The following is a 20,952-nucleotide window of genomic DNA, read 5'->3' on the forward strand; positions in this document are numbered from 1 at the left end:
TGGAAAAATTATTTTTCCAACTGTAATATTTAAACATGCAAAAGACATTAGTTAAATATATGTGTTGATGTCCAACAGATAAATAAAATAAACAAATTAAACTATATTATTTTGGGGGCATTTATTTATTTGTAAATATATAATTTCAAAGTTTTCATGCATTTATTTTGGACATTAAATTTGTTAAATATATTTCTCTAATAGACTGCAGTTAGAGATGCATATGGCTTTATGCTGGGGCAGCTTTAAAGTTGATATGAATAAATATAACAATTTAATATTTATTATATTTTATTACCCAAAACATTTCATCCAAGTCCTGGTGTTAGTTATGCTATCATACTCTTTCAACTATCAAATAGAAATAAGACATTATTCCTAGCTGACCTAAAACAGAAGTTTACTATGATTTCATGTCAGGCACTGAATACAGTGTATCTTGTTTCAACTCTAGTGGGAGAAATAATAAGACAAATTATATCTGTTTCAAAGTACGTAGTAGAAGACATTTTATATTTCATCACTATAAACACAACTCAACAAAACTGATGAATAAAAGGAAATAAACACATTTTGCGGAAGAACGGAACATAATTCAATTTAAGGCTCTGCAATGTTTTCAAATTTTGTTACTTTAATAAGAAATATTTGACATTAAAAAAGAGCTAGCTTCTCATGCGCCACCTCATCCACGTTCTGAAAAGACAATCCAAACATAATTACATTGACATATTTTTTTGTGTGGATAAATTACAAAAAAAAGTGGTAAAACACATTAAATGGTTCTGTGAAGGACAATATGTGTCTGTGATGCCAACTGTTTTCTTTTGCAGTAGTTTGTTCAAGGCTTATAGTTAATATTGCAGTGGTAGTTTCATGCTAATACGAACAAGAACTTCAGAACAAAATGGACAGTCATGTATGTCTTGGGTCATTCTTGGCCTCCAGTAAGTTTAAGGAACAATTCGTCATCTAGTGTTTCATTCTGGTCTTTTGATCGTGTGGAGAGGAAGATATAACCACCAATGAACTCATGGACCACCTTGCAGTCGCAGCTCACACAGCAGAAGGCTATTACCACGTTCTGGTCAAATTCTATGGTCACCTGAAATTACATGCAACATGTTACGGATTTATTTTAATCCCATGAAACAGTGTTGTGCGGGAGTAAACACTCCAAAAACATTAATATTCTATATGAGGAATGAAGTCTCACTTGTCTTATTTCCCAGTTGACGTTCCATTGCTTCATGTTGGCAAACCTCCATGTGGTGACAGGCATGCCAGAGGACATGTCAATACGAATCATGCGGTTATATGAAATCCCCAGAATTTCATCCTTCTTGCTACCTTTGAATCTGAAATGCAAGTAAATAGAATATTCAGAATATATGGTTTAAGTTAAACATGACCCCAGTTACAGAGTCGTTAAAAATTTTTTTTTTGCACTCTACCTTACGATGTAGTAGTTGATGCCAAACTCTGGAAGTGACTGCCAGGCCTGAATAAAGCGCATCTTGGCCTCTATCAAGGACAGCTTTGCTATGTTCTGGTGGGCCTCCAGGATCCGTGCTGTCAGCTTGACGCAATCATGCAAAGCAGATTTAGCAACAACATTTAGCATGGCTGCTGGTGAAGATCAGATAAATGTGACGTGTCTGTCAAGCAAACCTGCTTGGTCTTGAGCTTCTTGGAATAGCGAGGGGAAACAAAACATTCTGCATTCATTTCCATGGCATCGAGGTCTGGAGCCGCCTGACCAGGAGGGGGCGCCAGGCTCTTCATTTGCAAAAAAGATTGAATGTTTTTCACTTCTGTCTTGTAGGAGCTGTATGCCATTGTTTTGCCTTTAGAGGCTAGGATACATGCGGCTTTCCACTTAGCGTACTGTGTTTCCTACACAGGAGAGAAGATAATTCATGAAGAGATACTTGCAGAAGGTCCTTATTTAAAATAGATACAGTAGAATGCTTAGGGAAGCAAATTGGGCTTTTACATTATCGCATCGGATGTACACTTCATTCATCCCGTCGGCGACTGGAAGCAGGAGTTTGATGCCGAACTTTTTCTCTGTGACATTGACGTCTGGGACCACCTCACATCCTGTTAATTTAAGTTGAAGAAATGTAATACAGAGAAGCGCAAAAGCACTCTACTCAATAATTAGACAACGACAGCTGGTATCAGAGTTAAGTGGGCTCACTACATATGTACGCTGAGTTTACCAGATGTTTTAAAAAAAGGTTTTTAAAACCTTCTATAGCTTTTTCCTATACATCACAATTATGCTTCCCTTTGTGTTGTTCTGTCTCAAAAGATGCTGATAAAACACAGACATCTGCTGTTGTAATGTCTGAGGGTATGAATACTTTGCAAGAAACTGTCAAAAAAAAAGAAATGTATTGAGCTTAAACCTCTATGTTGAAATAATTTTTTTCCAATCTATATTTTTCCTATAATGAAACTGAAAAAAAAAAAACAACGCTGGGACTTTTCCGGTTTCTGTGATCTTACATGTCAATGTCATTCATTCAAAAATGCTGATAAATGAGTTTCTAATTCTTTTAACCACTGACCTCGGAGTTGCATCTTCTCGATTGGTTCTCCGCTGGAAGCTTCCTTGCTCTTAAAATAGGAGATAGTGGTGTCCTTGAACACAAACCAATACTCTTTGTATGGTCGCAGGCTCAATCTTTTGGGCCTGTTTTGACAAGACACAGACACCAGTGGAACCCAGGCAACATGAACAGCTTATAAGATTGAAGTATTTATTTAATAGCTACCAATTGCATCTGCAGAACATTTACCCAAAAGCTCTCAAAGCTGCTCAATTTGTTATAACAAACCAAGACATGCGTGTGAGTGATATTCAACTTGTCTACACAATAAGTTTGGAATCTTTTGACAACAACTTTTTAAGCAAATAAATGAGACTAGCTGTACTTCCCCTACAAATGTGTAAACACAAACCAAGCAAAAAAAAAAAAAAAAGGCCTCAGTAATGATGCTTGAAGGAGATTTTTTTTTTTTTTACCTGAATAGCCGCAGGGTGTCTGCCAGCTCTGGAATGTCTGTAATGTCCTCCTGGAGGCAAGAAAGAACTACATTCAGTCACTGTTTTACATCATCTTGGAACAAATTAGTAAAGTCATGCCTAATAGTAGCAATTTGAAACCAAACATTCTGCTGGAACTAAAGATTAAAATAAGACCAAAATTTTTACTTGGCTTTCACAACAGAGGTTGATGGTTCACAAACATATATTTACCAGAATTCGGTCCGCGTGTCCACCTTCAAGCGTCACCTCCAGGTTGGACAGGGCAGCCTCTACTTCATCGATTTCTGGCTCGCTGGAGTTGTCCAGCGGCTCAGTTGACATGGTCAGTTTGCAAATGTGATACTGACAAAGACATAATTTTTTTTATTAGAGAAATGGAAGAGCTCTCTCATTTACAAAGTCCCGAGGAGTTTCTGTCATGGGACTAATGTAGTAATTTAAAGACACTAGCATGAGTCAGAGGACTGTTTGTCCATGTCAGCCTTTGTAGTAGTGTGCAGGTCAAGATGCACTCTATTAGATTTACTGTTTCCTTAATCTTTGCCACGGAATAAGAGCCGAAGACGGCTGAGATTCGTTTACAGGGAAGATTAGGTTTAAAACTTTAGGTAATTATCGGATTCTTCAAGCACTTTTTGTGGGAGAGCAAAAATTGTTAATGTACAAGCTTAAGTTACTCCTTTTCATGTCTGCATTCTGGTCTCTCCCTTTGTCTTGTCTTCCCACACAGTGTGATTTAACACATGTCCAAACAGGCCTATTCACATATTTACATACCAAATTCAGTACTCTTCACTTTGCGCTTCAAGGCATAAAAACAATGTACTCCCAATTTGGTTCAATTTGCTGCAGCCCTAAGGAACGATCTTGCATACTGATGGACTAGCATGAAACAGAGTTGTGGTAATTTATTTCCAGCGTCTGCAGAAGAGCAAATTTAAAAGCAACCCCTGCTGTGTAAATTCCATGTTAATGGGTTGTGCAGTGTCATTTTTCTGTTTTGTGCATTTGCATCTTAATAACCCAGATTCTGAACTTTTTTAAAAATTTGCCTGAGTTGTACAAGAGTCTCCATGGATCTAATTGTTGTCTTCTATTACTTAGCCCATGATCACAGTGTTCTCCCATAAAAACACTGTGATCGACAAGTTTTAGTACTTCTGCAAGGCACTGCACACTGCATTTCTTCAGCTACCTTGAGATGGTTATTTTGTAAGACAAATGGGTGAATTGTTAGAAAATAAAAAGAGAAGTGCCTTTTATAAGAGAGAATATAAATATTCATGAAGCATGTTCATGACATGTGTCTATGACAGTGTCATGTCAGTCTTATTCAACCCCCTTCAAATAAAGTGTTACCGAGAATGTTTATATTCTTATAACAGAATTTATTTGCAATTTGCAATTAACTGCATCGCAAAATGGAAACACACCAACATCCTTCAGCTATTTCATCAAATTACTGTAATAACTGTGCAGGCATCAGGTTCACCTGTAAAGAAGCAAACATCAGCATTTCCTCATCGGTGCAGTCTATCTCCTCCAGCATGATGGCCCACCGGGCCTGTTCGTACAGCTGGGTTATCCTGACGGCATCGTACTGAAATACAAACCAACACGCAGACGACGACCTCGGGTTTACACTTTTTTTTTTGTTGTTTTGTTTTTGTTTCCCCCCGTCCCCTAATGGAAAACACCATCTTACTTTAGGGTTGAGATCAAAGAAGACATTGTACTTGAAGCGAAGTAACAGCTTGTCGTCATCCTGAATGTCCTGCTCCATGAGTGACCGAGACGAGTCGAGCCACCTGTCGATCACAACAAGCAGTCAGATGATGTGGGGATAAAATACTAATACGTCGAGCAGAAAGGTTTCCAATTATACCCTGCGTTGTTCTCTGCTTTGTCTACAAGCGACAGCGGCTTGTATATCTTGCCCAGTTCCGCAGGCGGTAGGTTTGGCTGAGACTCAGCCAAGGGGTTTTCTCCAAACCATAGGCTGGTGGCAGACATGGGCATCCCGTTCTCTGGGTCATAGGTTGCTGTCATCGTCTTATTGTACAGAGGGCCTAATTCATTAAAAAGTCTCAGTGAGATTGTGGGAAATAAAGTATGTTCTGCATGTTCAGTTTTGGTTTCTTCCAATAAGACTATTCATAAAGTATTGTTACAAACCAAAACTCAGCTATGGTTGAGTCTTGGTGCATAAATTGTGTAAAGGAAAGGAAAAAAAAACAAAAACCTCATAAAATTCTGTTGATCAGTAATGCTGAATTTAGACACCAGAGCATCATTTAGTCAAGCTTTTACAAATTTATTGGATTTAAAATATAGATTTATTGCACTGTTTTGAAAGAAAAGATAAGTGTCCTTTAGACAGAAATGCTCTCACATCATTTCACACCACTTTACATCCAATTGCTATCCTGTTGCACCTGAGCAGAACCTAATGTGCTCCAGCATATAAAATCTGAAGTACCTGTTCCTCCCTGTCCTACGTTAAGTGCGTCCCATATGTCCCAGATGTCCTCCTGAGGAGAGTTCTTGTCTTTCTTCTTTTTCTTCTTGCTCCAATCCTCGGGAGGCTTCAGCAGAGAGAGTTCCTCTGATCGTCTGATGTCTACAATCGAGCAAAGAAGAGAGGTTGTGAGTGATCAGGAAGAATATGCAAAGTAGAATGTGTCCTGATATTTCTTTTTTTTTTTTTATTAGGACAGGAAAATCCCATGTTCAGGAACCACATAAAACTAACTGAGAATTCTGCAGATTTCCTCCACTGCCTTGAACACCATGTTGGAGAAGGAGACTGTCATTCTGATGGTTTTCATATTGGGCAGCTGTAGCAACAGTGGTTTGTGCTGGGGAGTGTAGCGCAGAACGGCATCAGCCTGTGGACGAAAGTCACACAAAGTTTAGATGAAAAAACAAAAATAAACTTTTCTCAAACATATTTATTGAATTTCATTTTGGAATTATTTGAAATATATGGGTTTGCCATGGTAAACGTTTTACTTTTTATTTATGTGCGCTACTAAACAACCACTGTAGAACAATTGGGACATAAATGTCAACACGAGACGGTTCTTGCTCCATTAAACGGCTATAAATGAGCTATCTCTGTTGGAAGGTGGATATGATTTTGCTTAGCAGCCTCCAAGGTCAGCTATAAATAACAACTCCACACATTTCAAGCCTGCAAGTGCACACGGGATTTATCTATTATGCTTTGACTAAAGAGACATTCCCAAGGAGATAGGTCTCTGACTGCTTGCACACACTTCAGGGGAACTGCAGGAACTGTGAATTGCTATCTCATTCGGTTTACCTGGATCCCACATTTGTCCAATGTCCAGTGAGTTTTGAGCAGCCAGCATTTCCTCTGTTCCCACCACAGCGCATGATCGGACCAGTCCTGCTGAGTCTCTGTAGGCAAACGCATAATCTAGATTTAATCTTACCGTCATGCAACTTTTATCTGCAGAATAACATGTAGGATCTGAAATCCTTTTACCTCTTGTATAAATGAGGGTCATTTAGTCATTTAGTTTAGTAGTTCAAATTATTTATTAACTCAGTGAAATCTGGATCAGGGCATAACTTAAAAAATCCTATACAAAATTGTGTAAAGGATTGCTTATAATCCTTTACAAAACCTTTCCATTTTGTCACATTACTAACTTCAATGTACTTTAATTGGATTTCATGTGCTAGACCAACACAAAGTAGTGCACATTTGTCAAGATGGAATAAAGTGATACATTGTTTCCTTATTTTCTAAGTCAGTACTTTGCAGAACCACCTTTTGCTCCTGCAGGTGCAAGAGTTTTCGGGTGTGTCTCTACGACTTTCGCACATCTGCCTTTGGTGCAGTCAAACCGGAAGGAAAGGACATGTGAAAATCAATTTACTAACCACAGATTCTAACTGTGGGTATAAATATTGACTCGGCCGTTCAGACACAAATGCTTGTATATAAACCATTTCATTGTAGCTCTAGGTGTGTGATTTGGGTCATTATACTGCCAAAAGTTGCAGCTTCTAACAAGTTTCAACCAGGATGACCCACTAAGCTTCGTAGGGTCATCCTTCATAGATCAACTTCCATATATCCGTGGCATAATGTTGCCACAATATTCTGTGGTGTGGATCGAGGAGTTCAGGCTGGTGTGCGGTGTTAGTTTTCAACCACACATAGCCATTCACATATGTCAAAAAGTTCCCATCTTGGCCTCGTCTGAAAAGAAAACCTTCTTGCTTTGGTGTGTCCTGTACTTGACTTGAGGCGGAATTTAGGCGAGACTTCTTGCCCAGCCTGCTAGTTTACACGAATTACCACTCTTTATTTGACCCGCTCATTATTTGGAGTTGCGCTTTAAAACTGCTAGCAGCAGAAATACTCTTTGTACCCACTGGTGTGTAGGTGGTGTGGTTTAATGAGTCTACCTGATATCATCTTGTAATACTGGGCTTAAATCCATCTGTTGATGACGTGACGTTTAGTCATCTGCTTATGTCTCATGATTTTTAAACCACCTCCTGAAAAAAAAGTCCCCTCGTTTATTACGTTCATGAGCTCCACTATGTTTACAGAGGACTGCGAGAAGAAACCAGATAAGGCTCTGGATACACTTTGCCCCCCAAGGCTACGCATGCCGATGCATTGTGATTGAACAACGGCACAGCGTTGTAGAGAAACGCAGTGCAAACAAAGGCGTGGCTTGACAAACACAGCTGTTGCAGCAGCAGCAGCAGATACAAGCCAAATTCAACACCACATGTATGAGAAGCAAATTAAGTTCTAAATGGTGAACACAAGCAGTTTTAAAAGAATGTCTGCAGGTTTTTTTTTGTTTTTTTTTAGCTATATAAATATCAACATAGCTTGTTCAATTTCTTATTGATCTTAGACACTTACTAATTTTTTCCACCAGCTTCAGCATGAGTCCTCCGATGTGCAAGTCACCTGTCACACTGAGTTTGAATTTCATGGACTCGTCGCCTTGTTTCTGATCCACCTGAACAGACAGCTGCCATGGTTTTTCTTCAATCGCTGAACCTTTGATCATGGCCTGGTTATAAAGACATAGAGAAGGTGAAAAAAAAATATTATGTACTTTGGGATTGATTTTTTATTATTTTACTATTAAAATAATAATAAAAAAAAAACACTAAGATTTCAGGTTTTCATCAATGAAATATGTCTTTCCTAGAGATATTTTGTATGGAAGCAAATGCGAAATGCCTTAGGCTAAAAAATAAAATAAAAACAAAAAAAAAAAACAGTGTTAGTGGATTAAATGTCCTTAACATTACCACTGACGCATGCAGTCTGTATCCAGCCTCTTGTGAAACAACTTTGTCTCACTGTACTGCAATGTCTCTGCAATGATACTGCAGCCCCCCTTAACTACTCCAGTATTAGCCAATACATTTTAATAGCAGTGTAACATACAAGTAGGGTGGTACAACCAAACAAAAAAAAAAAAGGGAGATAAAGCTACAGAATTCCCTTTCCAAAAGGGTACAGATCTACTGGACAATTGACTGATTTTAAATAAACTAAGAAGAGAACAAACGAAAGACTTGAAGTGTGCAAGTAGGGGGAGACGGATGGGGGCGAGGAAAACAGAGGGCCTGACTGTGGAATGTGACAAGCAGGGACACGAATCTGGTGCCAGAGGGAACATAGAAAACAACAATCAGCCCACATTGCACCAGGCTTTGTTAATCAGATGTCTGAAACACTGTGAGTAAACACACACTCAGACGCACACACACAGAGATACAACCCAACCTAGAGCAATGTGATCATCGTTGTTTCCATCTTGTCCCACACAGCTCACTGGAAGAGAGTGCTGTGTGGAACTATACTGCAAGGAGGCTACATTTAATGAACACACTCTATTCTCTTTGTGCTGCTGTAGTGTGTGCAGCTGCAGGGTACAGTTTTAAAGAGTGAGCCTGCTGTGGGAAGGCTTGTTGAGATGTGTTTGAGCATGATGAATTGGGACACAGAATATTGCACTAGCAACAGGAAAAGAGCCAAAGAAAAAAAGAAAAAGAAAAAAAGAGGTTGAAAAGAACATTATGGATGTCCTGTCCTACTTGGTGATGCCTCCAATACCAACTTATCAAATATTTTTGTTTTTCTACAAAGCAAATGACACACAAGTAGAACTATACATAACAAACACCGCGTAAGAGATGTTCAGAACTATTAATCTTCTTTTACAGCCAATCTTTGACGCCAGTAAAACTCCACGTGAACAATTTTCATTTTCCAAGAACATAATACGAAGTTCCAGACTAGGCTTAAAAACTAGCAGTAACGCGCTTGTACTTCCTCTTCTGTTGGCCTGACTCCGATTCACGACACCCACGATGGGGCTGTAGCTTCAGGTGTGGAGGAGTCCCGCTCTAATCAAAGGCAGCTGCGTATTCCCTGCTACACATAACGGGGGACGTTATTCCCACCGCGGTTACGTCGAAGTTACTTTGAGTATGAAAGAGCTCTTACCTTAGCTTACGTTTTCGGCCCGTGAACTATTCTTAGAATATTTCTTATCAAGCGAAATGAATCGGGGAATAAAGGTCCCTCGGAAGTAAAGAAAAAAGAAAAAAGAAAAAGGAAAAACACGCCCAGTTGAGACAGGTAGGAAAGGGAGAGGAGGTGGAAACGTAAGAGGAAGTGACCAAACAGACACGTTACCGAGAAGAGTAACGAGTCACAAAGGTGAGTTTATTTAAAAGCAGTGTCATTCGAGTCCAAACACTTTCTGTAAGTTAAACAAAGTCAGGACAGTACTAGGTAAAGGTGAGAATGAGTTTAATCCTAGCTTGAAACACATCAAAACACATAGGTAATATGTAGAAAGGAAGTGTATTGGCCTAAAGTGCAATTAACTGTTCATACTGTTATTAAAAACATAATAATTATATGTGGGTTTTCTAAATAGCTCTTACATATTGATATCAATAAACTAGAAAATTGTGACTTCAAAAAGTTGCAGTTGAGTAATAAAGTGAAACCCACATTGAGCAATGCATTTGAAACATAAGTTTCAGCTAATATTTACTATTAGCCTATGACTTTTACTAAATAATTAAAAAAAAGTTAAATTTAGTTTTTCAGAAAATGTGCCCATTAAAACCAGAAGCTTCATGTTACCCCACCATGGGTGACACTTATGAACTTACAGAACCTAATGTTTGGCTAAACGACAGTCTTGTCCCAAAGATCCAGTTTTTGGGCTCGATAAATACCAAAGCAGCTTTTGTATAAGTGTTGTAACTCATACACTGTTACAACACTGTTGCAATGTATTTTATCATTAAAAAAAACAACAAAAAACTGAAATACAACTCTGATTTAGACTTCAAATTCTAACTGTTTGGATATAATTTTAAAATGATTGGTTTGATGAATCTTTTTCTTCTCAAGTTATGTCTTTGTAATGCAAGATCTCAATTACTGGGATTTTATCTAGTAAAAAAAGACAACACACGTACCATTTGTGAAGAAGAAGCATATACTAATTTGTATGAACTGAACATGGCTAAACGGCAGCATAAATTTGCCGTGTATTTTAAAGTGTGTTTTTATTGAAGTTAAATGGTTTTCTCTTTGGCGTATATGAAACGCAAAGCAATTAGAATTCACACCTTTAAACTGGAGGAACTGAAAGGTTGAAAACTCTTATTGTTTTTGAAAGAAAAGAGAAAAGCCTACAACAGGATGAGTAATGTTTAACTTCAGCCAAGTCAGCCCACCTTCATAATGCCCACACCTTCTTCAGTGAATAAATCCCATGAATCACTTCAGTTAATCTTTTCCATATTATATTACTTGCTTATAAACAATAACACTTAAGTCACATTGATGCTGCGTGTGCATTTGTTTCCCCACAGATAATCAACCAGTCATATATTGTTTTTGTTTCGAATTTCTTTTTATGTTAATACATGTGACGAGGGGGCCACCTTCTGGTTTAGGTTGGGAATGTCACAGAGTTTATGCATTTCCTTGTACTCAAGTGAAATTTCTACCCTCCAGATCTCCTCAGAGAGCTAGAAAATAATCAAAAAGGCCGTTAATTTCAGCAACTAAATTACTGATTCACACAGATTCACTGATTACACAGATTCATGACATGCAGATTTATTTTTTTCAAGCATTTTATGTCTTCAAATTTTGTTGATTACAGACTCAAGGTTCCATGAATATATTTGGGTTATATTCTGTGTGAGCCACCAGCTTCTCCAGAAATGACTTTGGTGAATTATTTACTTTGTGGTATGACTTTCCTCTGCACGGTAGTCAGTATTATTATTTTTATTTCATAACATAAGCACAGCATTCCTGTAATAAAATATGTTTGCATTGGTCTTGTGTAATATTCTGTTATTTCTATCTTTTTTTTTTTTTTTTGAGAAACACAATTTGGGTTGTCATTAGCTGTAAGCTATTATTATCAGTATCAATAGAAATAAATGCTTATAAATACATTGTGTAGCATTGAGTGTAGCAGAAAATTCAACATTTAGATGCACCTACGTCTTTGTGCAGCCAACATCATGTAACCGACTCATGTATTATTGTCTTAAGTTCCACAATCTGCTTTTACTTGCACATAACTTATTTTTCTGCATTTACCTCACTGGGTATGCATTGTCAAACAATGTTGCACATTGTTGCATTGAATATGATGCATAGTAATGACGAAAATGAGTTTGAACTGTTATAATATTCCCACTAGTGCAGCTGATTATTATAAAAATTCTGGTGAATAATTAGTTTGTATTCTTGCGAAATAGCAAAACTTCCCTTTATGCATAAATCTGTCAAACATTTTGCACTTGCCCACTCTTTTAGAGAGACCTGAATAAACATTGTGAATTTATTCATTTTTCAACCACATGGTGGCGCCTTTAGCTCATACAAAAGTCACTGAAGGGACCCAAGTATCAACATTTTAGTGGAAGTTTTCTTGTTTTCCAATAGTAACAGGGCAACCCTGCAGCTTCCTTCATATTCACTGTTCTTACTTTGAGACGGATGAACAGTTTTTATTCACAGGTTTGTCTGTATAAAGATAATATTGTTTCTTCCTATAAATCCCTTTACATTAAAATACAAAAAACAATCGGTTATGGAGATCATGTGTATTTACACAAACAAGTTAACCATCTTGATTGTGATTTTTGAGATTAGTCAAGCATCGCCATAAACATTTTTATAACTTTTTTTTTGTGTGTGTGTGTGTGTGTGTGTGTGATTTTCTATTTCATTTTTTCCCTGTACAGGAAGGACAATCTTCAGTGCCAGTGCTGGGGGAAAAAAACAACAACTCCTAGAACTGGTGAGTATTCAAGGACACCATAGCTTCGTGGTTGCTCGCCAACACACAAACTTCACCAGAGACACGCTCAAGTTCAAGGACACTCTCTCTGACAATTTGACCATTTTGACCACACCCTACAGAACGGGAGTAGCAAACGTGCCTGTGAATGTGTCTGAGCTTTCTGCTCTTTGCTGTGTTTAGTGCTGGCACATACGGTTGTCTTGAGTGCTTGCGTAAGAGAGGACATTTAAATTCCATGACAAAACAAATAAATAAACCTTGAACCTCATAAACCTTGACACTGATGTAACGGCACATGGAAAATAGTGTAATTTGGGCCCTTAAGATCTGGAGAGCACGTCCACGTCATCATCCCACCAGGGATTCAGCTGGCAACTTGGTACACAGAGTTCAAGCGCAAGAATAAGGACAATAGTGAACATTATTTCAGTGCCTGGGAGAATGATAAACTGCACTCTTTGGGATGATGGAGAGCGAGGAAAGGAAAACTTTTGGAGTGTGGTTTCAGACACAATAAATTACATCTACTACCTGAAGCTGGTCTGAACCCACTTGGAAGCGGGTGAGAAACAACATCTGTAGAAGCCTTCGCTGGCGCTCTGTATTTATGGAAAGAGAAACCTCCCGGTGACCTGGGAACACGCTTACCCAATTAGCAGCCTTGCCGACGGATCAAATGGAAGTGAAAACATTCACTGCCGTGACGGAGAAGCATCACAATGCTCCATTCATGCTGCAGAGCCCTACACTTTGGGGGTTAGGTGAATTGGGGGTGTTGGTCGGGGGGGATTTATTCTTTTAGGCACATACTGGATAAGTGGGATGGATGAAACTGAGAAATGGATATATTAAAAACCCCCCGCCTTACCTCGCTGTTCTATTTGACACGTGACTGTAGGGCTCTCTATCAAACCTAATGTGGATTTTAGGGGTAAATATTGTCCAAAGGTGTAGTTTTCATAGCGTTACTGAGCACCGCTCACCTTGACCTTTTATACTCGGTTCACGTCAATTCCTGCATCTCCTTGGATACGGTCCAAAATACCCTCACAGGTTCTGTCCAGGGGGATGAAGGCTGAGGGGGTCAGAAACCATGAGAAGCAGTATTTGAAGTGCGGTTCTTGACAGCACAGGGCTCTGGGGAAACAAAGCTACACTGCCTTATGGGCTGGAAAGCGTTACAGGTCGGATTCAGTTTCGTTCTTTGAAGCTGTAAAAATCATTGCGTGTCTGTTTCCTACTTTTCTTTCATGAAAATTGTTTTATTCTTATGCTGCAGACTCCTATATATGTTCTACACAAAATAAAGAAAAAGCTCCATCAATCAAGTTTATAATAGTGCTAGTATTTGCCTGACTTCATACTTCTCCTCAGATGGACTGTGACGAAGGACTGTCTCTGGAGAAAGGCTATTTTATTCATTATGGAAACGAGCATGTGTTCACATACGAGGCCAAGAGCCACCATATTCTCAATAGATTTCAAAACTGAAGCTGAAACATACAAGTTTGTGCATTTATCTTGGTTTTTCCATCAAATTTAACTTTTTTTTTCTTCCATGTTGGCCTTATCTTTGCTTGGGAACATCAGATAGAAATAAAACTTTTTCATGGTGTCAGGTCAGATAGCCATAAATGCAGGTTGTCAGTGCAGTGTGACCCTCACATTTAAAAGAGAGGCTTTTTTTCTGAAGTGTGGTTTGGAACAGGATATCAGGTATTTAAATATTGTGCTTCTTTCTGAAAAGTGGCTACTGTAAAACAGCTTTCATAGCAGAGTATAGCTTTATCCGTCACTGACTGTATTTCATATTGTTTATGTTTTGCTGCCTAAAGCATAAGAAATATGTGAATGAACAGAGACTTATGGATTGATTGTAATTGTGTACCTCAGACAGAGACGCAGACATGAAGGGATGACATTTTCAGCTGATAATTTCAGTGTCCTTTATAGCAAAAGCTCTTTCTGTCCTTCTTTGTTAGTTTTAGCAGGTGTGCCTGAAAGTTTGAAGCAGCTGCTGACATTTCCAATCTGAAGACTTGTTGAATAAAGCCATATGTAGCACTGTGATTTTTTTTATGTTTTTTATTAGGTTTGTGGAGAACAGTCCATGCTTTGTTTCCTATAAATTGTCTCCTTTTGTTGCAGGTTCTTCTTAAAAGGTTCTTGAATGCTCACGAAAGCAGTTAGATGCCCCACAGCTATGGCCTTTCCTGGAAGAAACAAGTAAGCGTGGAGTAACCGTGACTGAATTCACAGGTGCTGCGCAGCAGGAAGCAGGGCGTTGTGCTCCTTTCCTCCCCGCATCAGTCTGCAAACTAGTTGTGAATGGGTGCCATTTTGGTACACAAAATAGGTAGTCTTTGCTTGTATCAGCTGATGCAGGTTGGTGTTGTTTTTGGCCCGACCTTAAAGGCCTGAGGACAGAAAACGGTACTGAGAGTTAGAAAAGGTCACATAAACTCTAGCGAGATTACTTTACCAACACTTTCCATGGCTGAGATCCCGTGAATAGATCCATTGTGGGTTGGGTCTCTGCTAGCGGAAAGTAAACCCTGTCAGGATCCAGTTCATTAGCACCTAGTTTACTGTTTGAAGTTGGTTATTTTTCCGGTATCTAAAGGGAAATCCCAGATATACATCCAGCTGTGTGTGTGTGTGTGATTGTGTGTGTTTTGCATATTTCCTTGGATGTCTATTAATGTGCAGGAACATAGTGTGTACTTGTATAAATGTACAAGGCACATCGTATCCACAGGGGGTTTCCAGAGCAAATGGTTCAAGAGCAAATAAAACTTTTCATGGTGCAATAAATTGTATAGACAACACACAGGAGGTACATTGGTGCCAGTTTTAAGCTGAGAAACAACTCTGAAAATGTAGTAAAAATATATACATAGGGGCTCAGAAAATATTTATCACAAAAGCCTAAAATTACAGGCTTTTGCAGTGTGTGGCAAAAGTATTCATCACCTCGTGAACTTTTCAGTTTTGTGATATATTTTATGTGGTAGACTAACACAGAGTAATGGAGTATGACAAGTAGCAAGAAAATGGTAATTATGAAGAAATGCAGTTTAAAGTGTGTCAAAGGGGATAGAGCAAACGTGGAAGAACGGGCTCGGATCAAATTAGACCAAAACTAAGCATGCAGTGAGAGCAAAACTCTCACTGCACACCACCCTGAAGACACCATCTCACTGTGAAACATAGTGTTAGACTGATCCAAAGTTCAAATGTAAGATCAAGTGAAAAATGTGTAGCAGGCTTGATGTAATTTTCTGACCCTCTCCAGTCAAGCTGCCTGAGCATAGTTTATTCAACAAAGAGCAATGAATACAATTTTGCTAAACTTGCAAAGCTTGCAGATGTATATGCCAGCAGACATGTGGCAGTAACTGCATCAAAATGCAGTTCTACAAAGTATTGACTTGAAAGGGCTGAATCCAAATGTACGCCACGATTTGAAAATCAGGTTTCACTTTCCTTTCACTTCATAGTTAAGCACTGTTTTGTGCTGGTCTGTGACCAACTAATGAAAAATGTGATATATTTGCAGCTGCAATTTGGATTCAATTAAATGTGAAAAAGTTCAGGCAGTATGAATACTTCTAAGTTTCCCGTATTTATATTCTTAGTATGTGTAGACGACGCTCTCCTAAAAAAGTCAACAAAGCTCAATTGCACATTTTTAACATGTATAGAATTTTTTTATTAGCAAACAGTGCTGCAAAAGAGAACTGTGAGCCTCTTGAGTTATTTTGCTGTATTTTTAACTATCATGTGAGAGAGTCCCTGTGTGTGTTTTTGCTACTTTTTCCTTTTGTGATCTGTTTGTTTGTTGGAAGGCGTCCCTGTGCCTCTGGTTAGACAAAAGTGCCGCGTTGAGCAAAACCTCCACTCTACTTTTATGGTCACTGTGGGCCGTCCTATTTGTACATGCTTAAAGCAAATTAGACCAGCAGCTGTGTATGGCTGTCTTATTCAATTTTGGGTTTTCATAATAAGCATATCCTTTAGAAAGGTGATAAAATCCAGGAATATATCTTACATGTTTTAAAGAGTGACACCTTTAGAGTTTCACAATACACCGGTTTTCTTTTTCTTCCCTTAAAAATACAAATAAACAATATATGTAGCAGTTTTAGTGCTCTGATGGGTATAGAGAGAAAAAGACTTGACTGTGGATATTTTTCACATGAAGAATAATGGCAAGGAGCAGCAAGACAACCTTAAGGTGACCGCTGTCGATAGCAGAAAACAACTGGACCTGAGAACAAAATTTTACTTCGTTTGAAAGATTCATTGCAAATAGTCATAAAAAAAGGTACGGATTTTAAATAAGCCAAAAAAGCAGAAAACAAATGGCGACAAAGATACAAACTTTAAGTAATGTATTTATTAATTCTAGTGAATTGTAGTCAGGCAAACTTGTTAACTTTTTTTTTTTTTGCTCTTTATAAAATATAAATTTTCTGAAAAAAGGACCAGGACACAGACCTGCCTCACTAGACATCTATAGACAAGGTGAGAGTTAACAGAGGTTTCAAACATAGCTAAAATAATATCTCCTTTACTCATTTGTAATACCAACATTTTTGACAAAATAATATCTAAGAAAAAAAGTTTGATTTGTGTTGTTATTAGCAGATCCCTTAATTTTTTTGAACTGTTAGTTTAGTCTTATGAATCAATTTGTAATGAATGACCACCGTGTTCAGAACCAGGAGAGACATCACTCTCTGTGGGAGAAAGAGTGGCTAGTTTTACACAGAACCTAACATGTTTCATCACAGATAAAATTGGACTGGATTATGGACTTTATTGTACTAGGTTCAGGCTTGCTTCTAATTTAATCTATTTTTCTGTTTCAATCCAGTGGCAGCCTTTGTAGGACTCCAATTCCTTTCTACATGCTTGTATCAGCTTTTACTCTTCTTTTGATGTAAGTTTGACCTCTGAACTGATTCTTCTTTCTTCAGTAACAACTTCCACACTGAAGAGTGTTGTACTTACTGTGACATGTTACAAATTACAAGTGATATGCAGGGAAAAAATAGAATTTCTAAATTTCTGGCTGGCTGATCACCAACCACTTACTGGTAAAGTGGAATACCGACTGATTCTGAGCACCAGCTGATCCTGATTAACCTGATCAATAACATCTTCTAAATGTTGGGAGATTGAACGGTTGGGGTTGGGAGGAAGGATCTAATGAATCACTTGGATGATATTGCATTGTTGAACAAAACTGTTTTTGACAAATTGAGCAAATTATAAAATAAGTATTAACCATTCAGATCTCAACAATTTGATCCAAATTTAAAATTGATCATAACATCAGTTCTCCATTTCTAAATGTCACATTTTGAAAGGTAGCTTTTAATATTTAAAATAAATATCACACACCAACGTAATTTCCATGGATCATTCAAGCCTCCTTCATGTCTTGAGACAGTTGGGAAAATGGTAGGTAAATATATTTTCTGACAGTGTGACAGGAATAAGAAATAGACCCAGCTCGGAATTGAGTTCTTAAGCTAATCATGCATGATTATAGGCTTGGGAGCCAAAAAACATGGCATATGAAAGAAGTTGTTTTCATCTGCATGCTACTGCAGAATGACTGGCTGTCAGTGTTACCTATTCTCCTGAGGGCTCTCACTCTCCTGCCTGTCTTTGACTGGCCTGCAGCAGGTCTTGTGGCCCCTAGGGACTGTCCGAGGAGACCTGGACAACATTGGCAGCAGGCAGATTAGCGGTGTCATTTCGCTGTGGTAAGCCGGACAAAAGCATCTCTTGTTGTCTCAAGCTGTTTGTGGTGCTGCTTTCCCAGTCCTGTGGAAAGGAAAGGACAGCCAATGACCAAAGCCAAACAAACCTGGTCCAGCTCACCTGTGCCGTGAATGCAGAACTGAGTGACCCACATTTGGATGGAAACCATTGCAAATATTTCCCAGCAAAGTCTGTGGAAGAAACTTTTAACAGGGCCTCTCAGCAGGGAATTTTAACTAACTGTAAATGACTTTGACTCCATTTAGTTTGTGTCATCTGTTCCTAAGTAGTAAACACTCACATTACCATCAAATCATCCAGTATGTAGCTTTGTGCATAATAATATGTTGATTTAGGTGTAATGAAACCTTATTGCGTAGGATTATGTGTGTTCACCTTGTTTCTAGGTAAATACTTTATAGTGCACCAGAGGAAGTTATAATTCTCATAACTTTGCATGTTGACTGTATGATGAGAAGCAGCATCTGAATATCGCTTTGACTACTTAGCAGTGGTGGCGGCAAGACAAACCTCCTTCACCCAAACTACGTCTTAGTTTAGAGGCAAAAGCCGAGCTGCAAAAAATTTGGCCTTGCCACAAAAATTGAATTATATTGGCTCAGAATGCCTAGAAGTAAAAAACGACAACCTTGGGAACGATTATGCAAAGTGAAACGCGGTTAAGCCCACTGCTACTGGTTTTCCATTCCATCCAACAGGAGAAAAAGTAAAAAAAAAAAAAAAAAGGCTGTTATTGCAGAGTTTATCCACCTTAATAAATATATTGAAGCATTTATTCATGCCATGACAGTTGTAGCTGTAGCTCATTTTAGCCATGCTGTATAGCGTCTTTGTGTTACATGCAGCTGTAAGAGTGAACATTGCTTCTGGGGGATTTATTAACACTGGGGTACTTGATGGTCCATTTCAGCCTCAAATTAAACCCTACTACAGATATCATTTAATGTTTTCTTTTGTTTTCACTAAACACTGACAACACTGTCAAAATCTTTTGAAATAAACTGTGCTTTATATTTCTGTGTAATGGAGTGACAAAAATATTTCTTCAATGTTTTGAATCATTTTCATTGTTTTGGTCCTATAACTGTATGTAGGGAACAAATCAGAAACTTGTTACATGCAAACAGAGACCCAATAACACATACAATATTTGCTTAAACAAATAGGATTTTCAAACTTGCAAACCACTTGTATTGTACCGCAGGATTAGCCAGCATAAGGAAACAAATGTTTATATGATTATATACACCATTACTGTCTTTTTATTTCTGAAAATATACCATATTAAGAATACTACAAATAACATACTGCACATTAACTTTGTATTTGCTAAAGTCTGACAATTGTCTCTTATCATCTCCTCCGAAGGCCAGCTGACAGAACAGAGAAAGCCCATTGCTCTCACTGACACAAACATAGATACAAATAGCCGACTAGCTAGTTTAACATCATGCAAACCTTTAAGGCTGTTTTGTTTGCTCACAGCTGAGACTCAAAAGAAAGGCAGGACCGGTGCTGAAAAGGCCAGCTTTGACAGTTTTCACACAAAGAGTTCACTGTTGGTTAACAGTGAGCAGCCTGTTTCTGGGAGGTTTGCACTGTTTCTGGGGCCCATTTCATGGAACAGTTAGCAAGGCCAAAGGCAACCCATGAACTGGAGTGATAGTTATGGCCCTCAGGGCCAAACCTGGGACTGGCCCTGTCGCTCGCCCCCTGTTGCCCCCACCCAGTATCGAAGCTTTTACAAAGCTGACTGGGGCACTGGGTGCTGCAGGTGTCCTCTCATAAAGACCCACATCACATGGCCCGTTGGCCTGACTCAGCTGGCATGTTTTAGTTCCTTTCTTCACCACCGCAGGTGTCAAGACAATGGTGTGGCAACTTACAGTCAACTTGTTCAGTTGTTGCTTTAGACCCCATTTTCTGCATTTTTATATTAGCACACCGTAGTGCTTTGCAAATGTATTCATAGCCATTGAAATTTACTACATTTTCTCATGCTACAACCACAAACTACAATGTATTTTATTGGAGTCTTATGTGTTAGACCAACAAAATGTTGTGCATAACTGTGAGGGTGTTTCGTTTAGCTTTACCTTTGCGCACATGTGATCTATGCGAATGCATGTATGTGTATATGAGCATGTGAATAGCTAAAAGAGACAGAGGAAAACACAGAATTATTTATTCTCAACAGGGTGAATGATTAAATGTGGTGTAAAATGCTTTGAGGTCCTCTTGACTTGATAAAATGTTATACAGGCCATTTACCAACATTTATGTGTTGAATGAATTGTAATTGGCTTTTTCGAGTCTTGAATGTGGAGCATCGAGTGATTCATTTGCTCAAGTTGAAACAGAACAACCTAACAATTATTGAGCAAATTAACATTAAAACCTTACTTGGGCATTAGATTGACACCCGACTATCCATCACTGTAACGGTGCAAGGCCAGTCTATTCTTCTTTTCTTTTGTGCAAGTGTTTTAGAAGTGGAGAGAAACTGTACAGGCAGTAGATATTAGAAACTACAATCTCTGCCTTTGTTTTAGTTAGCAGTAATGGAATGGAGGGCCCAGAAATACCATTTGTGTGGTAAGCAGGCAAAAGAGGAAGAAAACATAAGAGTAAAGACTAGAAAGAGATTAATATACAGGCTTCTCTCCTTCTAACCACAGAGTGGGCATAAAGAGCCCAGCATCTCATTGATGTCAGCTGTAGCTGTGCCTATCCTTT

The 20,952-nt window shown here is 38.5% G+C and overlaps 2 protein-coding genes across 4 annotated transcripts in view; one reads left to right on the top strand and one right to left on the bottom strand.

Annotated features, from left to right (window-relative positions):
* Positions 1-481: 481 nt before the first annotated feature.
* On the bottom strand, positions 482-9,663 carry fermt1 (FERM domain containing kindlin 1). Of its 3 annotated transcripts, none has more exons than XM_007566660.2 (16): positions 9,576-9,663; positions 7,974-8,127; positions 6,384-6,481; positions 5,811-5,946; positions 5,538-5,678; positions 4,944-5,127; positions 4,764-4,866; positions 4,551-4,658; positions 3,269-3,400; positions 3,035-3,084; positions 2,577-2,701; positions 1,997-2,103; positions 1,672-1,896; positions 1,455-1,579; positions 1,217-1,358; positions 482-1,105 (listed from the first exon to the last, which is right to left on the bottom strand). In XM_007566660.2, exons 2-16 carry the CDS (start codon positions 8,122-8,124, stop codon positions 932-934), a joined length of 2,001 nt encoding a protein of 666 aa, XP_007566722.1. In that variant the 5' UTR covers positions 8,125-8,127; positions 9,576-9,663; the 3' UTR covers positions 482-931. The 3 variants fall into 3 exon arrangements, with proteins under 3 accessions (XP_007566722.1, XP_016534424.1, XP_016534425.1); XM_016678938.1 differs by lacking the exon at positions 9,576-9,663 and adding an exon at positions 9,439-9,533; XM_016678939.1 differs by lacking the exon at positions 9,576-9,663 and adding an exon at positions 8,372-8,469.
* A 42-nt stretch (positions 9,664-9,705) lies between these two features.
* LOC103148043 (1-phosphatidylinositol 4,5-bisphosphate phosphodiesterase beta-1) overlaps positions 9,706-20,952 on the top strand; it is a 178,230-nt gene continuing 166,983 nt past the window's right edge. The window contains exons 1-3 of the mRNA XM_007566656.2: positions 9,706-9,791; positions 12,362-12,417; positions 14,569-14,646. Coding sequence (XP_007566718.1) covers positions 14,611-14,646 — 36 coding nt within the window. The 5' untranslated portion in view covers positions 9,706-9,791; positions 12,362-12,417; positions 14,569-14,610. The remainder of the gene's footprint in view (positions 9,792-12,361; positions 12,418-14,568; positions 14,647-20,952) is intronic.

This window comes from Poecilia formosa, unplaced genomic scaffold (assembly GCF_000485575.1).
Source record: "Poecilia formosa unplaced genomic scaffold, Poecilia_formosa-5.1.2 Scaffold196, whole genome shotgun sequence".
Classification (NCBI taxonomy): domain Eukaryota; kingdom Metazoa; phylum Chordata; class Actinopteri; order Cyprinodontiformes; family Poeciliidae; genus Poecilia; species Poecilia formosa.

Bases quoted from the DNA above. Each gene is read 5' to 3' on its own strand.
- fermt1 (XM_007566660.2), bottom strand. From the start codon at position 8,124: ATGATCAAAGGTTCAGCGATTGAAGAAAAACCATGGCAGCTGTCTGTT. The intron at 3,401-4,550 runs GTGAACCTGATG...TGTCTTTGTCAG, and splicing joins TGATGTTTGCTTCTTTACAG to TATCACATTTGCAAACTGAC. The intron at 2,104-2,576 runs GTCAGTGGTTAA...TTAAATTAACAG, and splicing joins CGAGAAGATGCAACTCCGAG to GATGTGAGGTGGTCCCAGAC.